Below are 24,407 nucleotides of genomic sequence, written 5' to 3'. Positions count from 1 at the left end.
ACAAAGTCTAACGACCTTTATGAAAGGGCAAATGCAAGTGTTCATCAGTGTTTACAGTAAATCACTGACACAGTATATTAAATGACCCGAAAAAATAAAAAATACTTAATTGCAACAATGCAATAACAGCGGAGTGTAATAGTATGAACAGCATTAAACATGACAAACTTGCTCACTTTCCTCTAAAACTATTTACAGCATACTAATCCTGCTCACTTCCCTTTACCATCTGAATTTGAATCTGAATTTGAATGTACACTTTCTCTTTACCTGTACTCTGTACACTCCGGTGGAAAGTTTAGGAATAGTCCATCTCTCGCTGAAAGATATTGTGACTGGAAGAGTCCATGTTTAGAAGGGACACCTTCTACATAGACACTGCTGCTACACAAGCCAGTAATACCATACACTAATATATTACTTTCATGCTCTCATGTAGATGCAGGGTGTCTGAGAGGAAGACAATGAAGGTCACTCTGAAGGACGTAAATTCACAAACACACAGTGCACACAACATCACACTGACAAACCTCACAGCTTTTCCCACAGTAGTGTTTCAGTTGTGACTATCAGGGAGAAGTTCAAGAGAAATCAAGAGAAATTCACCTGCTTAGCCTTTAACTATACAGATTGGCTTGAAAATGTCTTGAGAATGTTACAATTTTACAGTCAACTTGCAATGGCATTACAAAATGAATTTAGTAGTAGTATGTAAAAACTTCAGTGTGTATTATACCTCTAATAACCGAGTGACGTGCTACATGTAGGTAAATAAGTTGCTTGAATGTCCACACTGTAAACAGGGGAAATGTGTGGCTTGCAAATGCGTGGCACAAGGAAACTGGACAGACCTGTCAAACGGTGTCTTTTAGAAAACAACAAGCGATTATTAAGAATTTAGAGTTTTTAGGATGAGAAAAATTCTGCACCTAGTATAATTCAGATATTGATATTTATCTTGTGAAACAGACTGGAGCGATAAAGATAAACTCTTTCAGGGATGTTATTGTGTGTGACTCTCCTTATTTCCCTATACAACATTATGGAATCCCAGTCAGGTAACACACTACTGTGTGTGTGTGTGTGTGTGTGTTATTTTAAATTATAAGACTGTAATTTTTTACTGTGGTTAAAGCAGCTTTTTTCTGAAACTACAGTTAATCTAGCCGCATCTAGATTTTAAGGTGTGCGGCTTTTACACTCTTAGCGGTAATAGCGGCGAAACTAGTGTCCTATAATAAAATTAATAGGCAGATTACCATGAATTGATATAAGTGGGTGTTTATAAATTATAAAGATTTAAAAAGTACGGTGATTTCGAAGAGCAACTACTCAAAAATCCTACAGTAAAATGAATTAATTTCTATTGTGAGCACAGAGGTCACTGTGAACTGATTTCAGTGGTATTGAGATTTGAAATGTTCGTTTTTTCAGCAATAAGATGAATTAAATGATTAATATTTTGGTGTCATAGGCTTCCTTTGTGAATTAAACCATTTACACTTTTTAAAACTTTCTTTCTGTTTTTTTAGTAAAATATTTTTATTTGGATTGATGCTTTGTAGCGTTTCTTTAAAATTGAAATGATGGCTTGATTTTTTATAATAATAATAATAATAATAATAATAATAATACATTAAAATGTTTAGTTAATATATATTTAATTTAATACTTAATAGATTTTGAAAAAGAATATTTTTTATCTGAAAGTGTAAATATAAAAACTTTTAGTATGTGTTGTTATAAACACTGTGGATTGTGTTGTGTTTGTTTTATTATTTATTTAAAATATTAAAAGCTGCTTTGTGTTTGAGCGCTCTTAAGGTCGTTTTCTGCGCTGTTACCGTTAAGTGTCTAAAAGCTGCGTCGGGGAAAACTTCGAGCAGTTCGATTAAAACGTGCTTTAGGGAAGAGCGGCTGGTTAACAGCAGTTGTGTTCAGTGCCTGAGAGGTTCTGTAAGTCTGATGGAGTGTAAAACCTGTTGAAAACGGTGGAGTGAGACTCGGTTTAAATGAAACTTGGTGTGTGGAAACTCCGAATGTTTTTTGCCCAGACCCGAATACATTTTGTTGGGGAAAAGGCTGTAGATTTAATGTTAATGGAATTTAGTTGAACTGCCTTAGCCTCCTACAACCTGGCGTCCATACGAGGACATCACATTTTTGGTTGTGTGCACCATAGTACTTAATTCTTTGTAACTGGAACCTGTTGTACACAAAAACATTGGCTACATGTTCAAAGATAATATCTGGTTATTATATTTATTGGTTCCTCGTAACCCCAAATAGGTAGAAGAAATCTAAAATGCAAGCTCAGGTCTTAGGAGGTTAGGGAAGAGAGGTTAGAAATGTAGGTGGTTGTAGTGTTGATGGAAGTGCACTATTTTGTACTACAGTGTGTCTGGATGCACAACACAATCAGACTAACTTTACATGTTAAAGAATAGTGAAAGCACAGGTGTAATGTTTCAGACTAAAGTCCTCCATCAGCTGTGTAAACAGAGTGCTTCTGAGGCTGCAGAGAAACCAGAGATACTGAAAATGCTCGTTGATGTAATAGCAGTCAGCTTGGAGGCAGATTTGGTTTGAACATTGGGGGATTGAAGTGTTTATCATTATGCTTAAAGATATTTATTTTAATTAAAGAAATAAATACATTGAAAAAATGTTTTGTTATACTTGCAGGTTGCTGGTGATTGTCTAGTTTTCTATCTATCTACCAATCCATCCCTTCATCTGTCTGTCAAATCTATCCTTCTTTGGCTCACAGGCATTTATGATTAAAATGATTGTTTCATTAAAATTATACACAATAACAGTCCAAATTAATGCACAATGTAACTGATTAAAACTTATACACATCATTTATTGTGAGATTTTAACATGTCACTGTAGTGCAGCTCTTCTCTGCACAACTGTAAATGGTGTGCAAAGAAGGAGCAAACTAAGTAAAAAGACTGGAAGTGTATGTACAGAGCTGATGATTGTTCAAGTTTCTAAATAAATTTTCCAAAGAAGTGGATAATGAGACGTGTAACGTTTTGCTTGTTTTCTTACACGAGTTGAAGAGAACTGCACACCAGAACTTAACACTTTATGTCGCCTCAGAACATTCAGATACCCAACAGAAGAGTAATATAAAATAAAACTGGACCATTTGTCGACAGAACATGGTGTGACACAATGTCCGGTGTGAACAACCTTGTTGTTGATTATAAACTGAACTATTAAAATGTAATTTAGCTTTTTTAGATAATTTAACATAAAATGACACTAAGCTGTTTTGCAATTAATTAGCTAGCTACAATGTATGTGGATTGTGGTTAGATAAGTTACACCATATTATTCTTCCTCTTATCCTACATGTTACTTCTCTGACAAGCAATGCAAATTAGTCTTCTGGGCAGTGCTTCACTTCCTCTTATATGCTATCTGAGCTCTCATGGCAGTAATCAAGCATTGTGTTGTGAAGTAGCAGTTGGACAATACCAACTTGTGCAGTGGAGAGGGGCTTTTTGTAATTTTTATCTGATTTATTATGAAAAACCTACAATCAATTCAGAATGGCGAGAATGTAACAAACTAAATTACTTATAAATATTGTGGTGCAGGTGGTGGTGGTGGTGGGGGGTGTTCTGATTATGTAAAATTTTGTTGGTCAACAGTTGGAGGAAATTCTAATTTGCCTAATTTTGACTTGAATATATATTTTTAGATTTTGAAACATAAAAGTCAATTTTGGTTAATACTTTCCCTGAAAAGTGTGCCACATACACTATATTGCCAAAAGTATTTGCTCACCTGCCTTGACTCGCATATGAACTTAAGTGACATCCCATTCCTAATCCATAGGGTTCAATATGACGTCAGTCCGCCCTTTGCAGCTATAACAGCTTCAACTCTTCTGGGAAGGCTGTCCACAAGGTTTAGGAGTGTGTTTATGGGAATTTTTGACCATTCTTCCAGAAGCGCATTTGTGAGGTCACACACTGATGTTGGACGAGAAGGCCTGGCTCTCAGTCTCCGCTCTAATTCATCCCAAAGGTGTTCTATCGGGTTGAGGTCAGGACTCTGTGCAGGCCAGTCAAGTTCATCCACACCAGACTCTGTCATCCATGTCTTTATGGACCTTGCTTTGGTCACTGGTGCACAGTCATGTTGGAAGAGGAAGGGGCCAGCTCCAAACTGTTCCCACAAAGTTGGGAGCATGGAATTGTCCAAAATGTCTTGGTATGCTGAAGCATTCAGAGTTCCTTTCACTGGAACTAAGGGGCCAAGCCCAGCTCCTGAAAAACAACCCCACACCATAATCCCCCCTCCACCAAACTTTACACTTGGCACAATGCAGTCAGACAAGTACCGTTCTCCTGGCAACCGCCAAACCCAGACTCGTCCATCAGATTGCCAGATGGAGAAGCGCGATTCGTCACTCCAGAGAACGCGTCTCCACTGCTCTAGAGTCCAGTGGCGGCGTGCTTTACACCACTGCATCCAATGCTTTGCATTGCACTTGGTGACGTATGGGTTGGATGCAGCTGCTCGGCCATGGAAACCCATTCCATGAAGCTCTCTGCGCACTGTTCTTGAGCTAATCTGAAGGCCACATGAAGTTTGGAGTTCTGTAGCGATTGACTCTGCAGAAAGTTGGCGACCTCTTCGCACTATGCGCCTCAGCATCCGCTGACCCCGCTCCGTCAGTTTACGTGGCCTACCACTTCGTGGCTGAGTTGCTGTCGTTCCCAAACACTTCCACGTTCTTATAATACAGCTGACAGTTGACTGTGGAATATTTAGGAGCAAGGAAATTTCACGACTGGATTTGTTGCACAGGTGGCATCCTATCACAGTTCCATGCTGGAATTCACTGAGCTCCTGAGAGCGACCCATTCTTTCACAAATGTTTGTAAAAACAGCCTGCATGCCTAGGTGCTTGATTTTATACATCTGTGGCCATGGAAGTGATTGGAACACCTGATTCTGATTATTTGGATGGGTGAGCGAATACTTTTGGCAATATAGTGTAGTTTGATATGTTGTTTTCTATTGAAGTGAAATTCATAGGTTTGTAAATGTGACATAAATATCCAAATATAGAAATGCAGTAGGCACAAAGGCTAGTTGAACTTACTTCTCTATATAGTACCTACTACAGGAAAGAGAAATCACACACTACTTAATTTTTATTTCTTTTAAGTTTAGATTTTTCAGGGCCTAAATAACAAATGTGTGATCCGACTTCTATAAACAAATAACAACTGGTGATAACAACAAACACCAGTTTTCAGTATGCAGTATTCTCTCTCTCTCTTGCTCTCTCTCTCTCTCTCTCTCTCTCTCTCTCGCTCTCGCTCTCTCTCTTTTATGTAAACCAATATTCAGAATCCAAGTAGGAAAAAGTACTCCCTCCTTACTTCCACAATCATTAAGATTATAATTATCATCCAGATAATTTAATAGCCATTTAATCTTGATTATTAATATAGATATAAACTATAAATTTGACTACCTCTACATCATTTTAATTAGAGTCCAGTCTAACAAACTAACTCACTAATTAACTAATTAACTAACTAACTAAATTTGCTTATTTAACTTCTAAACTTTCAACTGAGCTACTGTTTTATAAGTACTTTACTTTCACCATACAGACAGGTTCATTTTTAAGATTATTTTATTTAAAGCTTTAGGTCAGCCACTTCAATTTAGCTAAACAACAACAGAAGCAAAAACAAAATGCACCGGAAAAATTACAGAGGTAGCCAAGCAATACTCTTATGCTGATGTTATGGCTTAAATCTTCTGTTTTATATCTTGCTTTACAAAATATTCTGTGTTATTTGTGCTAGTAAGAAAAAATAAGCTATACAAATAGCTATTACGGCCTACATTATTAAAACTAAAACAATGCCTATTTCAAATTGCACATGAATTTTAAGTTAAAAATTTACTTTGATGAAACTCAGTTTGCCTCTTATTCTTCATCAGCAGCTGTAGAGCAACAACATGATAAAAGATGAGACCAGTTTATTAATTACAATGTTTATTATAGAAGTTGGTGTTAGATTGGATTTACCCACAGTAACTATTTGTCAGTTTTGACAACCTGACCTTAAATACTAAAAAATGAATTATAAATATAAATTTGTTTACAGTTTCATTCTTATATTGTCTTGACCCATGTAGCTATTGTTAGTTTACACAAAAAAATCAAATGATATTAAGTATTTGTTTATTTTCTGAAAACACAGAGCATTTACAAGTGATTGGCCCAGAAGCTCCTCTTGTTGCTGTAGCTGGTGAAGATCTGGTTCTGCCAAGTTTCATCAAACCCAACACCAGTGCGGTGGACAAGACAGTGGAGTGGTTGAGACTAGAAGAAGGGGCTTCATTAGTGCATCTCTATAGGGATCATGAAGACAGAAATGAAGATCAGGCTCAGTCCTACAGAGGAAGAACATCACTGTTTAAAGAGGAGCTACAGAAAGGCAACGCTTCACTCAAACTCTCAGCTCTCCAAGTCTCTGATGCAGGAGAATATAAGTGTCTCATTATGGACCAATCCTGGTATGATGACATCACTGTTCATGTTATTGTTGAGGGTAAGATCCATTTCTGCACTGAAGCTTTATTCAGTGAATGTTATACTTAACATTATTAATGATTTGTTATCTATAAGCCAATATTCATTTTAATTTTCATGTGCAGGGTTTTTCCTGCTCTATAGTGATCTTTTTTAGTTCCTTATTCTGTTCATTTTATTGTCTTTCTATTGTATTAAATTTAATATTTATTCATTTCACTTTGGACACAGAGAACATGACAATTCTCCACTTCTGTTGTATGTATACATTAATCAGCAGTAGGAATGATAACCTGCACCCACACCAGCCATTTCCAAATAATATTGTACACCCCTGTTCTAGGCTGTTCCTATAACTACATGTTTTGTGGCTGATTACAAATATATAACTTCTACCTCAATATGATTTTTCTTGAACTCTCTTAAATTTTAGCACTCATAGGAAATAAAAAAAATTGAATAGGTTGTCTGGGTTTTTAGGTTTTTAGGAATTAAATCAAAGTATATTTTATCTTTTTTTATAATATTTTACTCTCAGATGTTTTAATACAGGCTTATATTGTAAAGGTGTCTTTACGGGGCAGGAAAATTGTTAATTGCTCTGAGCTCTGAGCACACAAAGAATAACTTAAATTTATGAAAATGTCAAGATGTCCAAGCCTCCTGTAAAAATCTTTAGCGATCAATTCAATGATCAATACATCAGTACATGTCATGAAGCCCCCGAAAAAGGTAAACTGGTTACAGTTCATCAGGATGTGCATATTTATGTAAACAAATATGAGTGTAGTACTGTCTAAGAGTCACATGTCCAAATTATTCACAATTAAAAAGATAGGATAATTGTTGTTAACACCACATTACACTACATTACATAAGTATATTTCTAATATAGCACAACAGAAAAGAGTTATGTGTCATAGATCAAAATTCCAAATACAAACATCCGGTGTTACACCTCATAGTGTTATTTTCGTCCATGAACAATCTTTACACCGACAATGAGCAGATAATAAAATCTGAAATAATAAACTGTTGGGGTTCAGTTGATTGATTTCAGTATATTTGAAAGAATACTTTTTGTTTAATGCCTGCAGTTCTGGGAAGCCACCCAGTGATCAGGATGGAGAGTTATGATAACTCAGGAGGGATTAATCTAGTGTGTGAGTCCAGAGGCTGGAACCCTGAACCTGAGGTTCTGTGGCTGGACAGAGAAGGAGCTACTCTGCCTGCTGAAGATACACAGATACACAGAGACACTGAGGGTTTCAGTGTGAAAAGACGCATCACTGTTTATGACTCCAACAGGTTTTACTGCAGACTTCAACAAGAACACCACATGATGGAGGCAGATATTACCATTAATAGTAAGTATCTGTGATTTAAAACATATAGACCGTAACATTCTACTCAATATTCCCTACAATATTTATGTTCCTTATGTTCAGTTCACTTTTTGTAAGAGCTCGTTTATCAGTTACTAAATAATTCTTACACAATTTCTTAAAAATATCTCTAACTTTTCATTTTAGGTGAAGTCTTTGGTGTTTGTAAGTGGCCTGTCTGCATTGCAGTTTCAGCATGTCTTGTTGCTGGATTGCTAGTAACATGTGTTTTTGGACTGATACTAACTGCTTTTGGTTACAAGAAAGGTAATATCTAAATCATTTTCCTCAGTAACATGTTTAACTTTAATTATACTGCAGTTTTACCTTTTTTATTTTTTGTCCACACAGATTCCCAACTGTGTTCCTGGAGAAATCCAGGACATAATGTTTTTACTGCTTTAATGCTCTCAGGAAGGACTGTAATTTTTCAGGGTTTTCCTGTCCTACAAGTAGTAAGACCCCAAGAATAAAGAACCTGTGTTTTATTCAGTAGTCCAGAGTTGCCCATGCTGTCTGTAAAGAGTGATTTAAATCAGTATGGACTCAAACTCTCACCTCAATCTTTTCATCTATTCACTTCTATTCCCACAAGCTCTTTCTACAAAAGTGAAAGGATACTTCATTAATAAAAAATAACTGGGAGAGTATAGAGCCTCACCCTGTACATCAGAATGTTGTTATATGAGGCAGAATAATTATTTAACATAATCAAGCTCACACTACCACATCTGAAAAAAGTATTTATGAGTAATCTACAATCAGAAAAGGCTACAAGGATAAAAATAAAACACATCAGGCTTCTCCTAAGCACCCTGTTTTTCTGAAAGCTAATGTACTAATGTACTAGAGCCCTTGTTCAGCAGCAGGCATGGGCTGGAAGAACTATGAGTAGAGAGCATGTTGTTTTGTCTGTCAGCATGCTATACTGCTGCTAATCCTCCACACTGCATGGCTGATGTTTTAGTAATGTTATAGTAAGGTGCTAGCAGACAATAGTGAAACAGATTGTTGTCAGCCAATCTGATTGTTACCATGGCAACATGCCCAGCTCCAGCTAGCTGTGACAGAGCAAGAATCAACAAAATATTCAATATTACTAACTACCAATGAGTGCTGGTTAATTGTTCAGTATGTACTTATGAACTAATTATTGGTTTTGATTACTGTTGACTATTAACATTAACATAACCCTGCTTAGTCCCTGCATACTCATGTGCTATCTAAGAAACTGTGATTTAAATGACTACATCCGTTTACTGTTAGTGTGCATATATTATTTACTTGGTTAAGAGTAGAGATACAAACACGTCAGTCATAGTACATTATATTACTTACTGTCAGTTAATTTATTTTAGTTAGTTAGTTTGTTTATTTGTTTTGTAAACAAATGTATCTGTGTTTTTCTTCAGAACTTCAAAAATACAAGCAAAATGCAGGTAACAATGAACTTTTTTTCTTTTATAAATCATACTGATTAAATAACTGAAATAAATTTAACAGACAATATCACTGATCAAATGTAATCACAAATGAAGCTGTAAGGTTATTAGATTGTTTGAGCTTCTTGGACTTAGAGACACAATTTAATAAGAAGATGCAGATCAGGACAGAGGGCAGAATTTCAGCTCCTTCTCATGTTTATTTTAATGAATGCTAGCAAATTCAGTAAACAGGAAGTAAACAGGAAATAGATTTATTGAGTGAATTCAAAGTCATTTTTATAACCTGAATTTCTTAACCTAAATTTTCAATATTTGAATTTCAGATTGAAAATGTAACATTTTTCTACTTATCATTCAAATTAGAGGTACAGATTCTGTTGACTCTGATTTCACTCCATAGAGGGTTCGGTAAGAAGAGTAGAGAATCAAAATCATCAGTCCCTGGACATTAAATGACATTTTCTATATGACCATAACTGACCTGTAACATCATGTTCCACTTTGTGAAGTGAAATTAATCATTTAACAATTATATAACATCAGAGGAATCATAAAGGTAACTGTGAGGATGTTAGACTGTTTCAGACTCTTTGACTTAGAGACACAATTTAACATTGTGAAGGTTCACAAAAAGCTGCAGATCTGATCAGAGGGTAGAAATTCCAGCTCCTTCTAAGTTAATTTAAAAGAATCCTAACAAATTCCGTTCAGCTCAGGTCATATAAATCATAGAAGGCTTTTAGACTGAAATCAGAGTGAGCAGTAGCTGATCCTGAATACATGTTAGACAATTGAAAGTGTTACAAAATTAGAAAATATTAAATATTAACTATTTTATTGTTTTGTTCACAAGACCTTCTAAAGAAGAAGTTGTTTGCAGGTAAGAACAATTTCAACATTTTCTTCAGTCTAGTGAAATGAAAGTCTGTGCTGTGTTTGTGTTTTTTGTGTGAATGTTGATCTTGTTTGTGTGCGCTCTCTTTAAAGCAACGTCAACCTCACAAACAACATCAGGATGCTGTTATTCATCATGATTATTTATAACATAACAATAATTACTCAGTCTCTCTCATGCACTCATACACAGTTTCTCTGAATGAATAATTGGTGCTATGGTATAAAATGTTTCTCTGTGTTTCTCTCAGTGGATGTGACTCTGGATCCTGATACAGTTCATCCTGAACTCACTGTGTCTGATGATGGAAAACAAGTGACACGAGCAGAGAGACAGCAGGATCTCCCTGATACACCAGAAAGATTTATGTATCTCTGTGTTCTGGGACAGCAGAGTTTCTCCTTAGGGAGATTTTATTATGAGGTGCAGGTCAGAGGGAAAACTGCATGGACATTAGGAGTTGTGAGAGAGAACATTAACAGGAAGGAGTGGATTCCACGGAGTCCTCAGACTGGATTCTGGACTGTGGGGCTGAGGAATGAGAATGAATATAAGGCTTATGCTGATACTGATGTTCCCCTCACACTGAGAGAGAAGGTGGAGGTGGTGGGGGTGTTTGTGGATTATGAGGAGGGTCTGGTCTCCTTTTATGATGTGAAGTCCAGCTCTCATATCTACTCTTTCACTGCTCAGTCTTTCACTGAGAAACTTTATCCATACTTCAATCCTTGGTATAGTGAAAATGGTAATTCAGCACCACTGATCATCTCTGCTGTTACTGAATAAATATCTGATTTATATTTTTTAACATTTTGAACTTTTGTAAATAATGGATTTATTCATCTCTAGACATTTAGGAATTTTATAAAGATGCATGAATGTTACTGGATTATTTAGAGCTTATGTGTAAGTTAGTATGATTCCTGTCATTAAAGCTGCCATCTGTACTACTTTCTAGCTCTCACTTGAGTTGAATTTAGAGTGTTAACTAACATTTTCTCCACCACTAAAAATCACCACTTATTGTAGTTGAGAATCTGACACCTTGCCAGGTGTATATCTGTTAATGAGGTGCGTTTTCAGGTTAGGATGCTATTTAATGCTGTTTATTTTCTCCAGAACATGATGTCAGTTCTTAGTAAATGTTGTTAATATTTGGTAAATGATCGGTAAGGTTTGTTTTGTAATTGGTTGTGTGGATGTATGTGAATTAGACCTGCATCTCTCCACAGACCTGCAGTTTTAATCTCATCTGAAGATATGGAGCATTCACTAACATGGCAGTAGTTAGTAACTGTGACTAATGTGGCATTTACAGATTTGTTCTATTTCTGGATGTCTTGTTTGAAGAAAATACAGGGTTTATAATAATAATAATAATATTAATAATAATAATAATAATAATAATAATAATAATAATAATAATAATAATAATAATTATTATTATTATTATTATTATTAGCAGTAGTAGTAGTATTAGTCTAATTAAAAGTTCCATGTCTTTCTTTTTGTTGTATAATTTGTAAATATGAATATGAGCAAGAATATCAAGGACTTCAGCAAACTGAGTAATTTAATGTCTCTGGATCCACCATAACACAGACCAGGACAAATCACTTGATGAAGATGAATGAAGGAATGAAATTACTCACTTCCCTAAAGTCCTATTTTAGGGATCAGTATTGGGGATCAGTACTGCTCTACTGCCACTGACTGGCACAAAGATTGCCTAGACACATTCTAGACACTGTTTGGTAGAAACAACATTCAGAAATACATCTTAAAAGCAAGCAAGCAAGAAAGGAACTGAAGAAATTAAGGAAAAATGTTAAATCACTATATTGGAATTGTCACAACGCAGTCTGAACACCAGAGGGAGCCATCGCCCGAATATTAACCGTTTCTGCCTACTTCCGGTCCAGAGGCGTATATAAGCAGCACGCTATCCCAGCCACGTTGCGAAGCATTGTTTCCTCTAGCGTTACTTGCCAAGCCTTTATTACCCTTTGTCTAGTTACTTTGTGCATGACCCTGCCCGTTTGCTTTTGACTACGATTTTCGGATTTGTGTTTTGGTTTTGATTCACAGTATTGCTTTCTGGTTTTTGACCCTATTTCTTCGTGACCTCAACTAAGATTTTGCCTTCGGTCCTTTAATAATCTGCGCATGGATTCTAACACCCCTATGTCTGATGAGACGTTACAGAATGCTTCGCCGGAAATGAGTCCAGCAGATATACAAGCGGCATTATGGCGACAGCGAGTCCTCATCCAAGCTTATCAGGCGGAGGTAGATGCACTGAAAGCCGCAAACCAACAGCTCCAGCAACAGCCACCGGATCAAGCGGCAGCTGCGGCACCAGCGCACAACGTACACAGCGAACTTCCTCGTTTTGCTCTACCGGAGAAGTTCGACGGATCCGCCGATTGCTGCCGGGGTTTCCTTCGTCAATGCGATAACTACTTTGCTCACCAACCTGAAGCATACAGCAACGAGAGAACCAGGTGCGTGTTCATATTATCCCTGCTAACCGGCAGAGCACTAGATTGGGCAGCAGCGGTTTGGGACTCCGACCCTCAAGTCAAATCGTCTGCGGATTACTTCGCTAATTTGATCAAGGAGGTGTTCGAATACCCAGCTGGAGGCAAGGATGTTTCCGTACAGCTGCTGGAATTGCGCCTGGGGGTGGACACAGCCGTGGATTATGCAATAAAATTCCGCACCTTAGCAGTTCAGTCGGGATGGAATGCGACAGCTCTCATGGCAGTTTTCCGCGAGGGACTCAACCCGGAATTACAAGCTGAAATGGCATGCCGCGACACCGTCCCTGGTTTCACATCTCCATCGACTTTCTCACTGACCTCCCCGACTCGCAAGGCTTCATGACGATCATGGTCATCATTGACCGGTTCTCCAAGGCTTGCAAATTGATCCCCATGAAAGGCTTACCTATGTCTATGGAAACCGCCTTAGCCATCTTTCACAACGTGTTCCGGAATTTTGGGCTCCCTGAGGACATAGTGTCGGACCGAGGCACGCATTTTACCTCCAGAGTCTGGCAGGAGTTTTGCAAACAGTTAAGGATTAAAGTCAGTCTGAGCTCAGGATACCATCCCCAATCTAATGGTCAAGCCGAACATCTGAATCAAGAGCTGGAAAGGTTCCTGAGGGTATACTGCAGCAAGGAACAGCACACATGGAGTGAATTCCTCCCGTGGGCCGAATATGCCCAGAACTCCTTAACCCATTCCTCTACGGGGCTGACGCCATTCCAATGTGTATTTGGCTATCAGCCACCATTGTATCCCGTGGTCCGAAGAGCCCTCCGACGTCCCCGTGGTTGACGAGTGGTCCAAGCGAAGCCAAGAGACCTGGGAACGAGCCCACGTCCGCCTTCAACGGGCAATACGTCGGCAGGTTATTCAGGCCAATCGCCGACGTCAGCCCCACCCCACCTACCAGGTGGGTCAAAAGGTTTGGCTGTCCACATGCAACCTGAAACTCAAACTGCCCTGCCGTAAGCTCAGCCCCAGATTCATCGGTCCCTTCAAAATTGTTCGCCAGGTTAATCCTGTCTCGTATCGCCTAGAGCTGCCCACCTCTTATCGCCTCTCACCCACGTTTCATGTGTCTCTGCTCAAGCCCTATCACGAACCACAAACTGCGGGCCCCATTGCCCATGAGCCACCCCCTCCCCTGGACATTGACGGCTCCCTCGCCTATCGGGTTCACACTATTCTTAACTCGCGTCGCCAGGGCAGCCGCCTCCAATACTTGGTTGACTGGGAAGGGTATGGCCCGGAGGAACGCTGCTGGGTCAATGCGCACGACATCCTGGACCCTGCACTCATAGAGGAGTTTCACCACAACTTTCCCCACAGACCCACTCCTCGCCCGAGGGGGCGCCCTCGACATCGAACACCTGGAGGTGTTCCTAGACGGGGGGGGTTCTGTCACAAGGCAGTCTGGGCCTGAACACCAGAGGGAGCCATCGCCCGAATATTAACCGTTTCTGCCTACTTCCGGTCCAGAGGCGTATATATGCAGCACGCTATCCCAGCCACGTTGCGAAGCATTGTTTCCTCTAGCGTTGCTTGCCAAGCCTTTATTACCCTTTGTCTAGTTACTTTGTGCATGACCCTGCCCGTTTGCTTTTGACTACGATTTTCGGATTTGTGTTTTGGTTTTGATTCACAGTATTGCTTTCTGGTTTTTGACCCTATTTCTTCGTGACCTCGACTAAGATTTTGCCTTCGGTCCTTTAATAATCTGCGCATGGATTCTAACACCCCTATGTCTGACGAGACGTTACAGGAATAATATAAAATGTAATTTGAAAATGTATACATTTTCTGGTATTGTGCAATAAAGATTATATATTTCATTCAATTGCTTATTGCTTAAAGATTATATATTTTATTCAATTGATTATTGATTGATTGATGATTAAAATAATTATACCACAACACTAGATTATAATTCTCAAATCATGATGTGTTAATTTTTTACAACAGTACAGAGCTGAATATTATTATTTATTAATGTGTTTATATAATATTAACTGTAAAGTGGTAGGCTTATATTAATGCTCACGCTTTAATATGTTATTGTTGCTATAGTACCAGTTCATTCAGATGTTCCACATGATCTGAGAATAATAATAAAAAACAGATTAAAGAGCTGTCATTATATAATCACTGATATTTGTGTTAGAAGAATGTGACCACCATTATGACTGAGCCCTGTTATGTACATTATGTGGGGATTAACCCCTAGTGAATCAACAATGGACACAATCGCTGTTCTCAGAGGGTCAAAATGAATGTTAGTAATTAATGTTTTGTCTAAAAAGATTTGAGATGAAATAAACAAATTCACAGAGGAATTCAGAATGTGGCCCTGATGGTCTGTAAATAAATAGCCAAACTGACTTGGTAGACTTATATTTTGTGGCTAATTCAAAGAAAAATATACTAATAACCTACAGACATGAATACAGTAGCATGTAACACAGAATAACTAAATACAGTCGTTTATTTAGTTTGTGTTTGTGCAACAGGTAGCACTGTTGTGTAATCTTGTAAAAAAAAATCTTTATACTCTCAAATCTGTATATCTCAGAACTGATGCTGAGTCCAGAAGAAATAAAAACAGCATGAAGGTTATATTACATGTTTGAGTGTGTACACTCGTCGTAGGAGCTGTAAATGCTGTTGACGGAGGTGCACTCGTGATTTCACTTTTTGGTCTATTTTGATAGCTGCTTAATACATACATAAAATCCAAAATAAAAATACATTTTAATTTCATTTTTGAACTTTACTACACTCTGGTTTAATAAATATAGCTGGAACAGCCTAAGGTTTGGATTCATACACAGTCTTATTATTTAAGTCTAGGCTGAAAACACGTGTTTAGTCAAACTTTTTCCAGTTTTTTGTAGGTAAAGGGGGAAATCTTGGGTGTTCATGGGTATAGAGTGTTTTGGTGAACTGAGATTTTTAAATGTTCAGATCTCACACATTCATTCTTAGGTTTGTTTTCTGCTTAATGTCCCAGGAAGCCCTCAAGTCTGTTACTTTTTGTCTCCCCCTTTTAATTACACTTTGGTGGCTTAGCAAGGCTTTTGGTTAGTGAACAGGTCTTCTCACAATGAGATCCAAATCAGTTCCTTTATTGGTTGTACATAGAAGTGTGGTTCTGTAAACATAAAATAAGAAGATATAAAAATGTATAGAAAAACAAGACAAAACTGTTGTAGGTTACTGGACTGGACTGAAAAAAGTGGTCAATGGAGATAAATAATGACGAAAATGTACAAAACATACAATATCACAGTCTTTCTCTAAAGCTGCTTATAGGAATAGAAATGTGGATATCTGATACAAATCTGTGCATGCCCTGGGCACATGTGTTATCCTGTTGAATAGGTACTGAAAGGGTAACATGTCTAGAGTGTCGAGTGCACGCATATGACCTGAAACGCAACTACAACACTGGTTTCAGTAAATGAATGACACTGTACATTAAATGACCCAAATAATAAATATTAAATTGCAACAATCAATTAAATTGCAATCAATAGTAGCAGATTGTAAAAGTATGAACAGCTTAAAACATAACAAACTTGCTCACTTTCCTCTAAACCTATTTACAGCATACTGATCTTACTCACCTCCCTTTACTATCTGACTTACTACAAGCAAATCAAGTCAAGAAGCTTTATTGTCATTTCAACCACATATAGCTGATGCAGTACATAGTGAAATGAAACAACGTTTCTCCAGGACCCTGGTGCTACATAGACAACACAACAACATATAGCTACAAAACAAAAACAACAACACAGAGCTAAGGACAGAAAGTTTGTCTTGGCTACATAAAAATGCAACGTGTGCAAACAGTGCAAACAGAAAATGAAAAACAACAGAGGACAGTACAGGACACATAGCACCAAAAAAAGTGCCACAAAATAGAATGTGCACAGTTGATACAGGTTAAGTTCTGCATTTGAGGAGCCTGATGGCTTGACGAAAGAAACTGTTACACAGTGTGGGTGTGAGGTTCCGGATGGCAGATGGCAGGAGGGTGAAGAGTGTGGGTGAGGGGTGTGTGGGCTTGTCCATAATGCTGTTGGCTTTGCAGATGCAGCATGTGGAGTAAATGTCCGTAATAGAGGGGAGAGAGACTCCAATGATCTCAGCTGTCCTCACTATCCACTGCAGGGTCCTGTGATCAGAGATGATACAATTCCCAAACCAGGCTGTAATGCATCTGCTCTCTATGGTCCCTCTGTATAGAGACTCTGCTGGGCTTTCTTGGTGATGAAGCTGGTGTTGAATGACTAGGTGAAGTTCTGCACCAGATGAACACCATGGAATTTGGTGCTCTTGACAAAGATAAAGGAGAGTTTTGTTTAAGTTTTGTTGATGTTCAGAGACAGGTTGTTGGCTTTACACCAGGCTGTTGCACCTCTTCTCTGTATGCTCACTTGTTGTTCTTGCTGATGAGATCCATCAGAACCTGATTGAGAAGGCTGAACTGGTGTCTATGAACAGCATTCATACATATGAATCCTTATGGCCCAGGTGGGTGAGGGCCAGATGGAGGGTTGTGGTGATGGCATCGTCCGTGGAGCGGTAAGGATGATACACAAACTGCAAGGAGTCCAGTAAGGGTGGTAGCTGGGTCTTGATGTGCCTCATGACGAGCCTCTCGAAGCACTTTGTCATGATTTGTGTGAGTGTGACAGGATAGTGATAGTCATTGAGGCAGGAAACTGTAGACTTTTTCGGCATGGGAGGGTGGTCGTTGTCTTGAGGCACATAGGAACAATGGGGCTACTCAGGGAGATGTTGAAGATATCAGTAAAGACATCTGCTAGCTGCTCTGCACATTCCCTGGGCACTCTGCCAGGAATGTTGTCTGGTCCAGCAGACTTCCATGGGTTAACTCTGCATAGAGTTCTCTTCATGTCAGCCATGGACAGGCAGAGCACCAGGTTGTTAGGAGGAGGGATGGTCTTCCTCACCGCTATGTTGTTCTGTACCTTGAACCAAGTGTAGAAGTTGTTCAGCACATCTGGGAGGGAGGCGTCAGATGTGCTGACGCCTCCTCACAGTGTGTGACACCTGCTCACAGGCAGGTGATGTTGTCTTGTAGTTTGTGATTGCCTGTCCTGAAAGCAGCCATGGATTCTCAGGGCATGTGCATGCTTTGCTTCTTTGATGGCTTGGGACAGTTTGGCCTTTGCTGTTTTTAAGGCTGTCTTGTCCCCTGCTCTGATGGCTCTAGCCTTCAGCAGCACACGCACTTTTGCGGTCATCCATGGGTTCTGGTTGGGGCATGTGGTGCATGGTCTTGGAGACGGTAACATCAATAATGCACTTGATGATGTAGCTGGTCACTGATGCAGTGTAATCCTCCTCTTCCTTAGTAGTAGTGTTCCTCCATTTAAATCAATTCCATTAAATTCTCTGGTAAATATTTAAGATAGAAACTATCGTTCTTTCTCTCTCTCTCTCTCTCTCTCCCTGCCTCTCTCTCTCTCTCCATATCCCAGGCTTCACTGTCCATTAACACTCATTTACACTGTGTCTTGTTATTTATTCATTATTATTATTTTTTTTACTAAAATGATTTATTCCTGTGAATGCCTGTTATTAAAATTTCTATACAAATAACATTTAACTGAAACAGAACTAAACATGCACTACCACTATATATTATTACATAAACTTTGATTTTTACGTCTATGCACTGTGGCACTTTGAACTGATGCCAGAGATTTCACTGTTACAGGAGTCTGCAGATGGAAACATTACACATGTGCTGTTTGTTATGAAATACTCTGTCAGTGTCTGGTGTAAAGGGCAGTTTAATGAATCTGGAAGTGCATTGATCACAGCATTACAGCAGTCTGGTGTAAAACAGGATTAAGGAGAGCTCTGTTTAAGTCTCATAAACAGATGAGGAGTTCAGAGAGCTGGACAGACTGAAGGACTAAAGCTCTGCTGCATCACTCTAGAATCTGGTTAAACCAAAGTTTAAATCATCAACATGTACATTAAACACTATAAATTAATACAGTCAACCTGCAATGTCATTACAAAAATTAGTTTAGAGTTAATTACATAGAGTACTATATAAATCATTCAGGGTGGAGTATCCCTTTAATAACCGAGTGTATGGTTTAGGTTAATTCTCACTTCTTCTCGTTATAACGGTTATACTCTATGTAAATAAGTTTCCTCAGAGTCCCCCACTCCAGAGCGGAAAACAGGCGCATGGCACAAAGGGGTGTGCACGGAAACGACAATATAATGCAGAGCTGTGAGACAAAGGGTCTCTTTTAGCGTATTTTAGCGATTTATTGAGACAACTAATTATTAAGTGTTTTGAGATCAGATGAATTGTGCACCTAGTGTAATTCGTATAGTGCTATTTATCTTGTGAAACAGACTGGAGCGATAAAGATAAACTCTTTCAGGGATGTTTTTGTGTGTGACTCTCCTGACTGTCCTATACAACTTTATGGAATCTCAATCAGGTAACACACCGACTGTGTGTGTGTGTGTGTGTGTGTTATACTGAATGCTAAGGTTGCAAATTGTTTACTGTGGTTAAACCTTTTTCTGAAATGAAAGCATTGTTCTATCCAGCCGCATGTAGGTTTTAAGGGGCGCGACTTTTAGACTCTTGGCGGTAATAGCGCCGAAACGAGCGTTTTACATTAAAATTACTAGGCAGATTACAGTAAACTGATATGAGTGGGTCACCCACTCAATTTTACATTTTCCAATTATAATGACTTAAAAAGTGCCTTCTGGCCTAATTAAAGAGCAACTACTCTAAAAGTCTGCAGTAAAATGAATTCATTTCTATTATGAGTATAGAGTAGGTCACTGTGAACTGATGGGAGGGGAAATGAAATTTTATATGTTTTTAGTAAATGTAGTTTTATTTGGTTTGTTTAATACAGTTTTCTAAAAAGTGTTTAGTAAGTTAATATATATTGGAATTATTACTTGACAGATTTTACTTTCTTTATGTAAGTGTACTGCATTGTGTACTTGCTGCAGCGCCTGCACTGAGCTATTACCGTTTAGTTTCTAAAAGCCGCGCTACTGAATTCTTCGTACCGTACTTTGGTTTGAACATTTTATTATTTTCTATATTTTGGAAAATTAAAAAAAAAAATCCACTGAAAAATGTTTTGTTATACCTGCATTTTCATGATTTTCAATTTCTCTGCACTTATCTAGCTTTCTGTCTTTTTACCTATCCATCTATTAATCTATCCATATATCGGTCAAATCTATTCTTCTTTGGTCCACAAGCATTTATGATTAAATGATTGTTTCATTAAAATAAATTATACATGGCATAATGACAGTCCAAATGAATGCACAATGTAACTGATTAAAATATCACATCAAAGAGTATACACATCATTTTTTGCAGGCAAGTAAATATCTATTGTTGCAAGTAAAACATAAAATCAGCTCTTCTCTGCACATCTATAAATAATGTGGAAAGAAGGTGGAAACTAAGTAAAAATACTGGAAGTATAGTTGCCTATAGTGGATAGTTTTGGATTGCCTATAGAGGAGGTGCACACTGGATGTGTCGATTTCATTGCAGTTTCATGTTGCTTCAGAACATTCAGATACCCAACAGAAGGTGTGTGACATGATGTCCAGTGTGAACAACCTTGTTGTTGATGATAATAATGGGAACTATTAAAATAGGCAGCTTACACCATTTTATCCTTTCTCCTATTCTAACACGTTTCATTTTTTCCTCTCTCGCTCTCTGACAAAGCGATGGACATTAGTGCGCTTAACTTTCTCTTAAATGCACTTGAGATAAACCACATGACCAACATTCAACAAGGTATAGCAATATACCTGCCAGCACCCCCTCTGCAGGTCTGGCAGGGAATTGTCCCTGACAGATAGACATATTAAGTATTTGTTTATTTTCTGAAAACAGAGCCACTACACGTGGTTGGTCCAGAAGCTCCTCTTGTTGCAGCAGCTGGTGAAGATCTGGTTCTGCCATGTTTCATCAAACCCAACACCAGTGCTGTGGACATGACTGTGGAGTGGTTGAGACTAGATGAAGTAGCTTCATCAGTGCATCTCTATAGGGATCATGAAGATAAAAATGAAGATCAGGCTCAGTCCTACAGAGGAAGAACATCACTGTTTAAAGAGGAGCTACACAAAGGCAACGCTTCACTCACACTCTCAGCTCTCCAAGTCTCTGATGAAGGAGAATATAAGTGTCTCATTATGGACCAATCCTGGTATGATGACATCACTGTTCATGTTATTGTTGAGGGTAAGATTTTTGACCATGTCATGGACAATCTTCACACTGCCAATGAGCAGAAAATAATAAACTATTGGGGTTAACAGTTATTTGATTTCAGTATATTTAAAAGAATACTTTTTATTTACTTTTTATTGCCCACAGTTCTAGGAAGCCGCCCAGTGATCAGGATGGAGAATTATGATAACTCAGGAGGGATTAATCTAGTGTGTGAGTCCAGAGGCTGGAAACCTGAACCTGAGGTTCTGTGGCTGGACAGAGAAGGAGCCACTCTGCCTGCTGAAGATACACAGATACACAGAGACACTGAGGGCTTCAGTGTGAAAAGACGCATCACTGTTTATGACTCCAACAGGTTTTACTGCAGACTTCAACAAAAACATCACATGATGGAGGCAGATATTACCATTAATAGTAAGTATCTACAATTTGAAACACAGAGTTAGACTGTAACAATCTACTCAATATTCCACCCAATATGTATTGGGTGGAATATCAGTATTTATGCTTTATTTTTTATTTTTATCTGTTAGTGATTTGGCTCCTGTTCTTTTTGTAAGAGTTTGTTTAGTAGTTATTAAATTATTCTTACACTTTGATTTTAGGTGAAGTCTTTGGTGTTTGTAAGTGGCCTGTCTACATTGCAGTTTCAGCATGTCTTGTTGCTGGATTGCTAGTAACATGTGTTTTTGGACTGATACTAACTGCTTTTGGTTACAAGAAAGGTAATATCTAAATCATTTTCCTCAGTAACATGTTTAACTTTAATTATACTGCAGTTTACCTTTTTTATCTTTTGTCCACACAGATTCCCAACTGTGTTCCTGGAGAAATCCAGGACATAATGTTTTTACTGCTTTAATGCTCTCACTTTAATTCAGGAAGGTCTATAAATGAGCTGGTTATCTGGATTAGGTGTGTTGAAACAGAAAAATAGTACTATGTGCAGGACAGGGTTTTCCGTTTTTCCAAGAACTAATGTACTAATGTACTAGAGCCCTTGTTCAGCAGCAGCATGGGCTGGAGGAACTGTGAATAGAAAGCATGTTGTTTTGTCTGTCAGCATGCTTTACGGCTAATCCTCTAACTCTGACAGCAAGAATCAACAAAATATACAGTGTTACTAACTACCAATGAATGCTGGTTGATTATTCAGTATTTATTACTAAATTAGTCATTTGTTTTGTTTACTATTGACTATTAACATTAACATAACCCTGCTTATTCCCTGCATACTCATTTACTATCTAAGAAACTGTGATTTAAATGACTATCCATTTACTGTTAGTGTTCATATATTACTTATATTAGTCATAGTACATTATATTACTTACTGTCAAATTATTTTATTTATTTCATTTATTTTGTTTAGTAAACAAATGTATCTGTTTTTTTCCTCAGAACTTCAAAAATACAAGCAAAATGCAGGTAAACTATTTTTTCTTTTATAAATCATACTGATTAAATAACTGAAATAAATTTAACAGACAATATCACTGATCAAATGTAATCACAAAGGAAGCTGTAAGGTTATTAGATTGTTTGAGCTTCTTGGACTTAGAGACACAATTTAATAAAAAGATGCAGATCAGGACAGAGGGCAGAATTTCAGCTCCTTCTCATGTTTATTTTAATGAATGCTAGCAAATACAATAAACAGGAAGTAAACAGGAAATAGGTTTATTGAGTAAAATCAAAGTCATTTTTATAACCTGAATTTCTTAACCTAAATTTTCAATATTTGAATTTCAGATTAAATTTCATTCAAAACCAAATTATTAAAATATCCTAAGATTTTTCTACTTATCAGTCGAATCATTTTTTCATACATTTTTTGAGCATTACAGGTTCAGGTTCTGTTTACTCTGATTTCACTCCATAGAGGGTTCTGTAAGAAGAGAAGAGATACAAACACATCATTTCCTGTATATTAAATGACTTGTTATTTATGTGACTCATAACTGACTTGTAACATCATGTTCCAAAGATATAACATTTGAGGGAAGTTGTAAGTTAGTGGTTAAGGTCCTAGGTTCCTGATCGGAAGGCTGTGAGCTTGAATCCCAAGTCCACTATGCTGCTATCGCTGGGCCCTTGAGCAAGGCCTTTAACCCTACAATTGCTCAGTCACTCTGGATAAGGGCATCTGCCAAAATGTTATGAACAGGAAGAGGGCTTTATGAGTGAAATCAGATTCTGAATACATGTTAGACAATTCAAAGTATTAGAAAAATTAAGAAATATTAAATAGTAACTATTTTATTGTTTTGTTCTTTAGAGCTTCTAACAAAGAAGTTGTTTGCAGGTAAGAACAATTTGAATGTTTTTCTTCAGTACAGTTAAATGAAAGCCTCTGTTGTGTATTATGCAAGTGTTTGCTTGTTTAAACAAGCTTGACCTTGTGTGCTCTCTCTCTCTCTCTCTCTCTCACACACACACAATTCAGTTAAATAGTCCAAACTAAAAGGTGTAGTAGGCGTGAAATAACTTGTTTTGAGCAGCACTGTCAACCTCACAGACAACATGCATCATGATTATTTATATGATGTAAACATACTAAAAAAATAGTAATTAAAATAGTAATTACTCTGCCACTCTCATACACAGTGTTTCTCTGAAGTAATAATTGGTTTTGTTGTGTGAAAATTGTTTCTCTCAGTGGATGTGACTCTGGATCCTGATACAGCTCATCCTCAACTCACTGTGTCTGCTGATGGAAAACAAGTGACACATGGAGACACATGACAGGATCTCCCTGATACACCAGAGAGATTTAATTTTCTCTGTGTTCTGGGAAAGCAGAGTTTCTTTTCAGGGAGATTTTATTTTGAGGTGCAGGTCAGAGGGAAAACTGAGTGGACATTAGGAGTTGTAAGAGAGAACATTAACAGGAAGGACAGGATTCCACGGAGTCCTCAGACTGGATTCTGGACTGTGGGGCTGAGGAATGAGAATGAATATAAGGCTTATGCTGATACTGATGTTCCCCTCACACTGAGAGAGAAGGTGGAGAAGGTGGGGGTGTTTGTGGATTATGAGGAGGGTCTGGTCTCCTTTTATGATGTGAAGTCCAGCTCTCATATCTATTCTTTCACTGCTCAGTCTTTCACTGAGGAACTTTATCCATACTTTAGTCCTTGGTATAGTGAAAATGGTAATTCAGCACCACTGATCATCTCTGCTGTTACTGAATAAATATCTGATTTATATTTGTTAACATTTTGAACTGTTTTGAAGAATGAAGATTTAGATGCCTCAGGAAGCTG

The 24,407-nt window shown here is 37.9% G+C and overlaps 2 protein-coding genes across 2 annotated transcripts; both read left to right on the top strand.

The window, feature by feature from the left end:
- The first annotated feature begins 283 nt into the window (after positions 1-283).
- Positions 284-11,656, top strand: LOC131355705 (butyrophilin subfamily 1 member A1-like). The gene is made up of 8 exons (XM_058394133.1): positions 284-1,058; positions 6,249-6,599; positions 7,678-7,947; positions 8,113-8,232; positions 9,378-9,404; positions 9,811-9,834; positions 10,261-10,290; positions 10,556-11,656. Exons 1-8 carry the CDS (start codon positions 1,001-1,003, stop codon positions 11,089-11,091), a joined length of 1,416 nt encoding a protein of 471 aa, XP_058250116.1. The 5' UTR covers positions 284-1,000; the 3' UTR covers positions 11,092-11,656.
- A 7,427-nt stretch (positions 11,657-19,083) lies between these two features.
- Positions 19,084-22,533, top strand: LOC131355674 (butyrophilin subfamily 1 member A1-like). The gene is made up of 5 exons (XM_058394094.1): positions 19,084-19,354; positions 20,800-21,150; positions 21,286-21,555; positions 21,747-21,866; positions 21,950-22,533. The coding sequence occupies exons 1-5, from the start codon at positions 19,297-19,299 to the stop codon at positions 22,015-22,017; spliced, it is 867 nt and encodes a 288-aa protein (XP_058250077.1). The 5' UTR covers positions 19,084-19,296; the 3' UTR covers positions 22,018-22,533.
- The last annotated feature ends 1,874 nt before the right edge of the window (positions 22,534-24,407 follow it).

Source organism: Hemibagrus wyckioides, linkage group LG07 (genome assembly GCF_019097595.1).
Source record: "Hemibagrus wyckioides isolate EC202008001 linkage group LG07, SWU_Hwy_1.0, whole genome shotgun sequence".
Classification (NCBI taxonomy): domain Eukaryota; kingdom Metazoa; phylum Chordata; class Actinopteri; order Siluriformes; family Bagridae; genus Hemibagrus; species Hemibagrus wyckioides.
The sequence above is the reverse complement of the archived record's forward strand: the minus strand, read 5'-3'. Positions and strand labels throughout refer to the sequence as shown.

Coding starts and splice junctions, on each gene's coding strand:
- LOC131355674 (XM_058394094.1), top strand. CDS start 19,297: ATGTTTTTGTGTGTGACTCTCCTGACTGTCCTATACAACTTTATGGAA. Junction 21,151..21,285: donor TGTTCATGTTATTGTTGAGG/GTAAGATTTTTG, acceptor TATTGCCCACAG/TTCTAGGAAGCCGCCCAGTG. Junction 21,556..21,746: donor GGCAGATATTACCATTAATA/GTAAGTATCTAC, acceptor CTTTGATTTTAG/GTGAAGTCTTTGGTGTTTGT.
- LOC131355705 (XM_058394133.1), top strand. CDS start 1,001: ATGTTATTGTGTGTGACTCTCCTTATTTCCCTATACAACATTATGGAA. Junction 8,233..9,377: donor TGCTTTTGGTTACAAGAAAG/GTAATATCTAAA, acceptor GTTTTTCTTCAG/AACTTCAAAAATACAAGCAA. Junction 9,835..10,260: donor TTCGGTAAGAAGAGTAGAGA/ATCAAAATCATC, acceptor TGTTTTGTTCAC/AAGACCTTCTAAAGAAGAAG.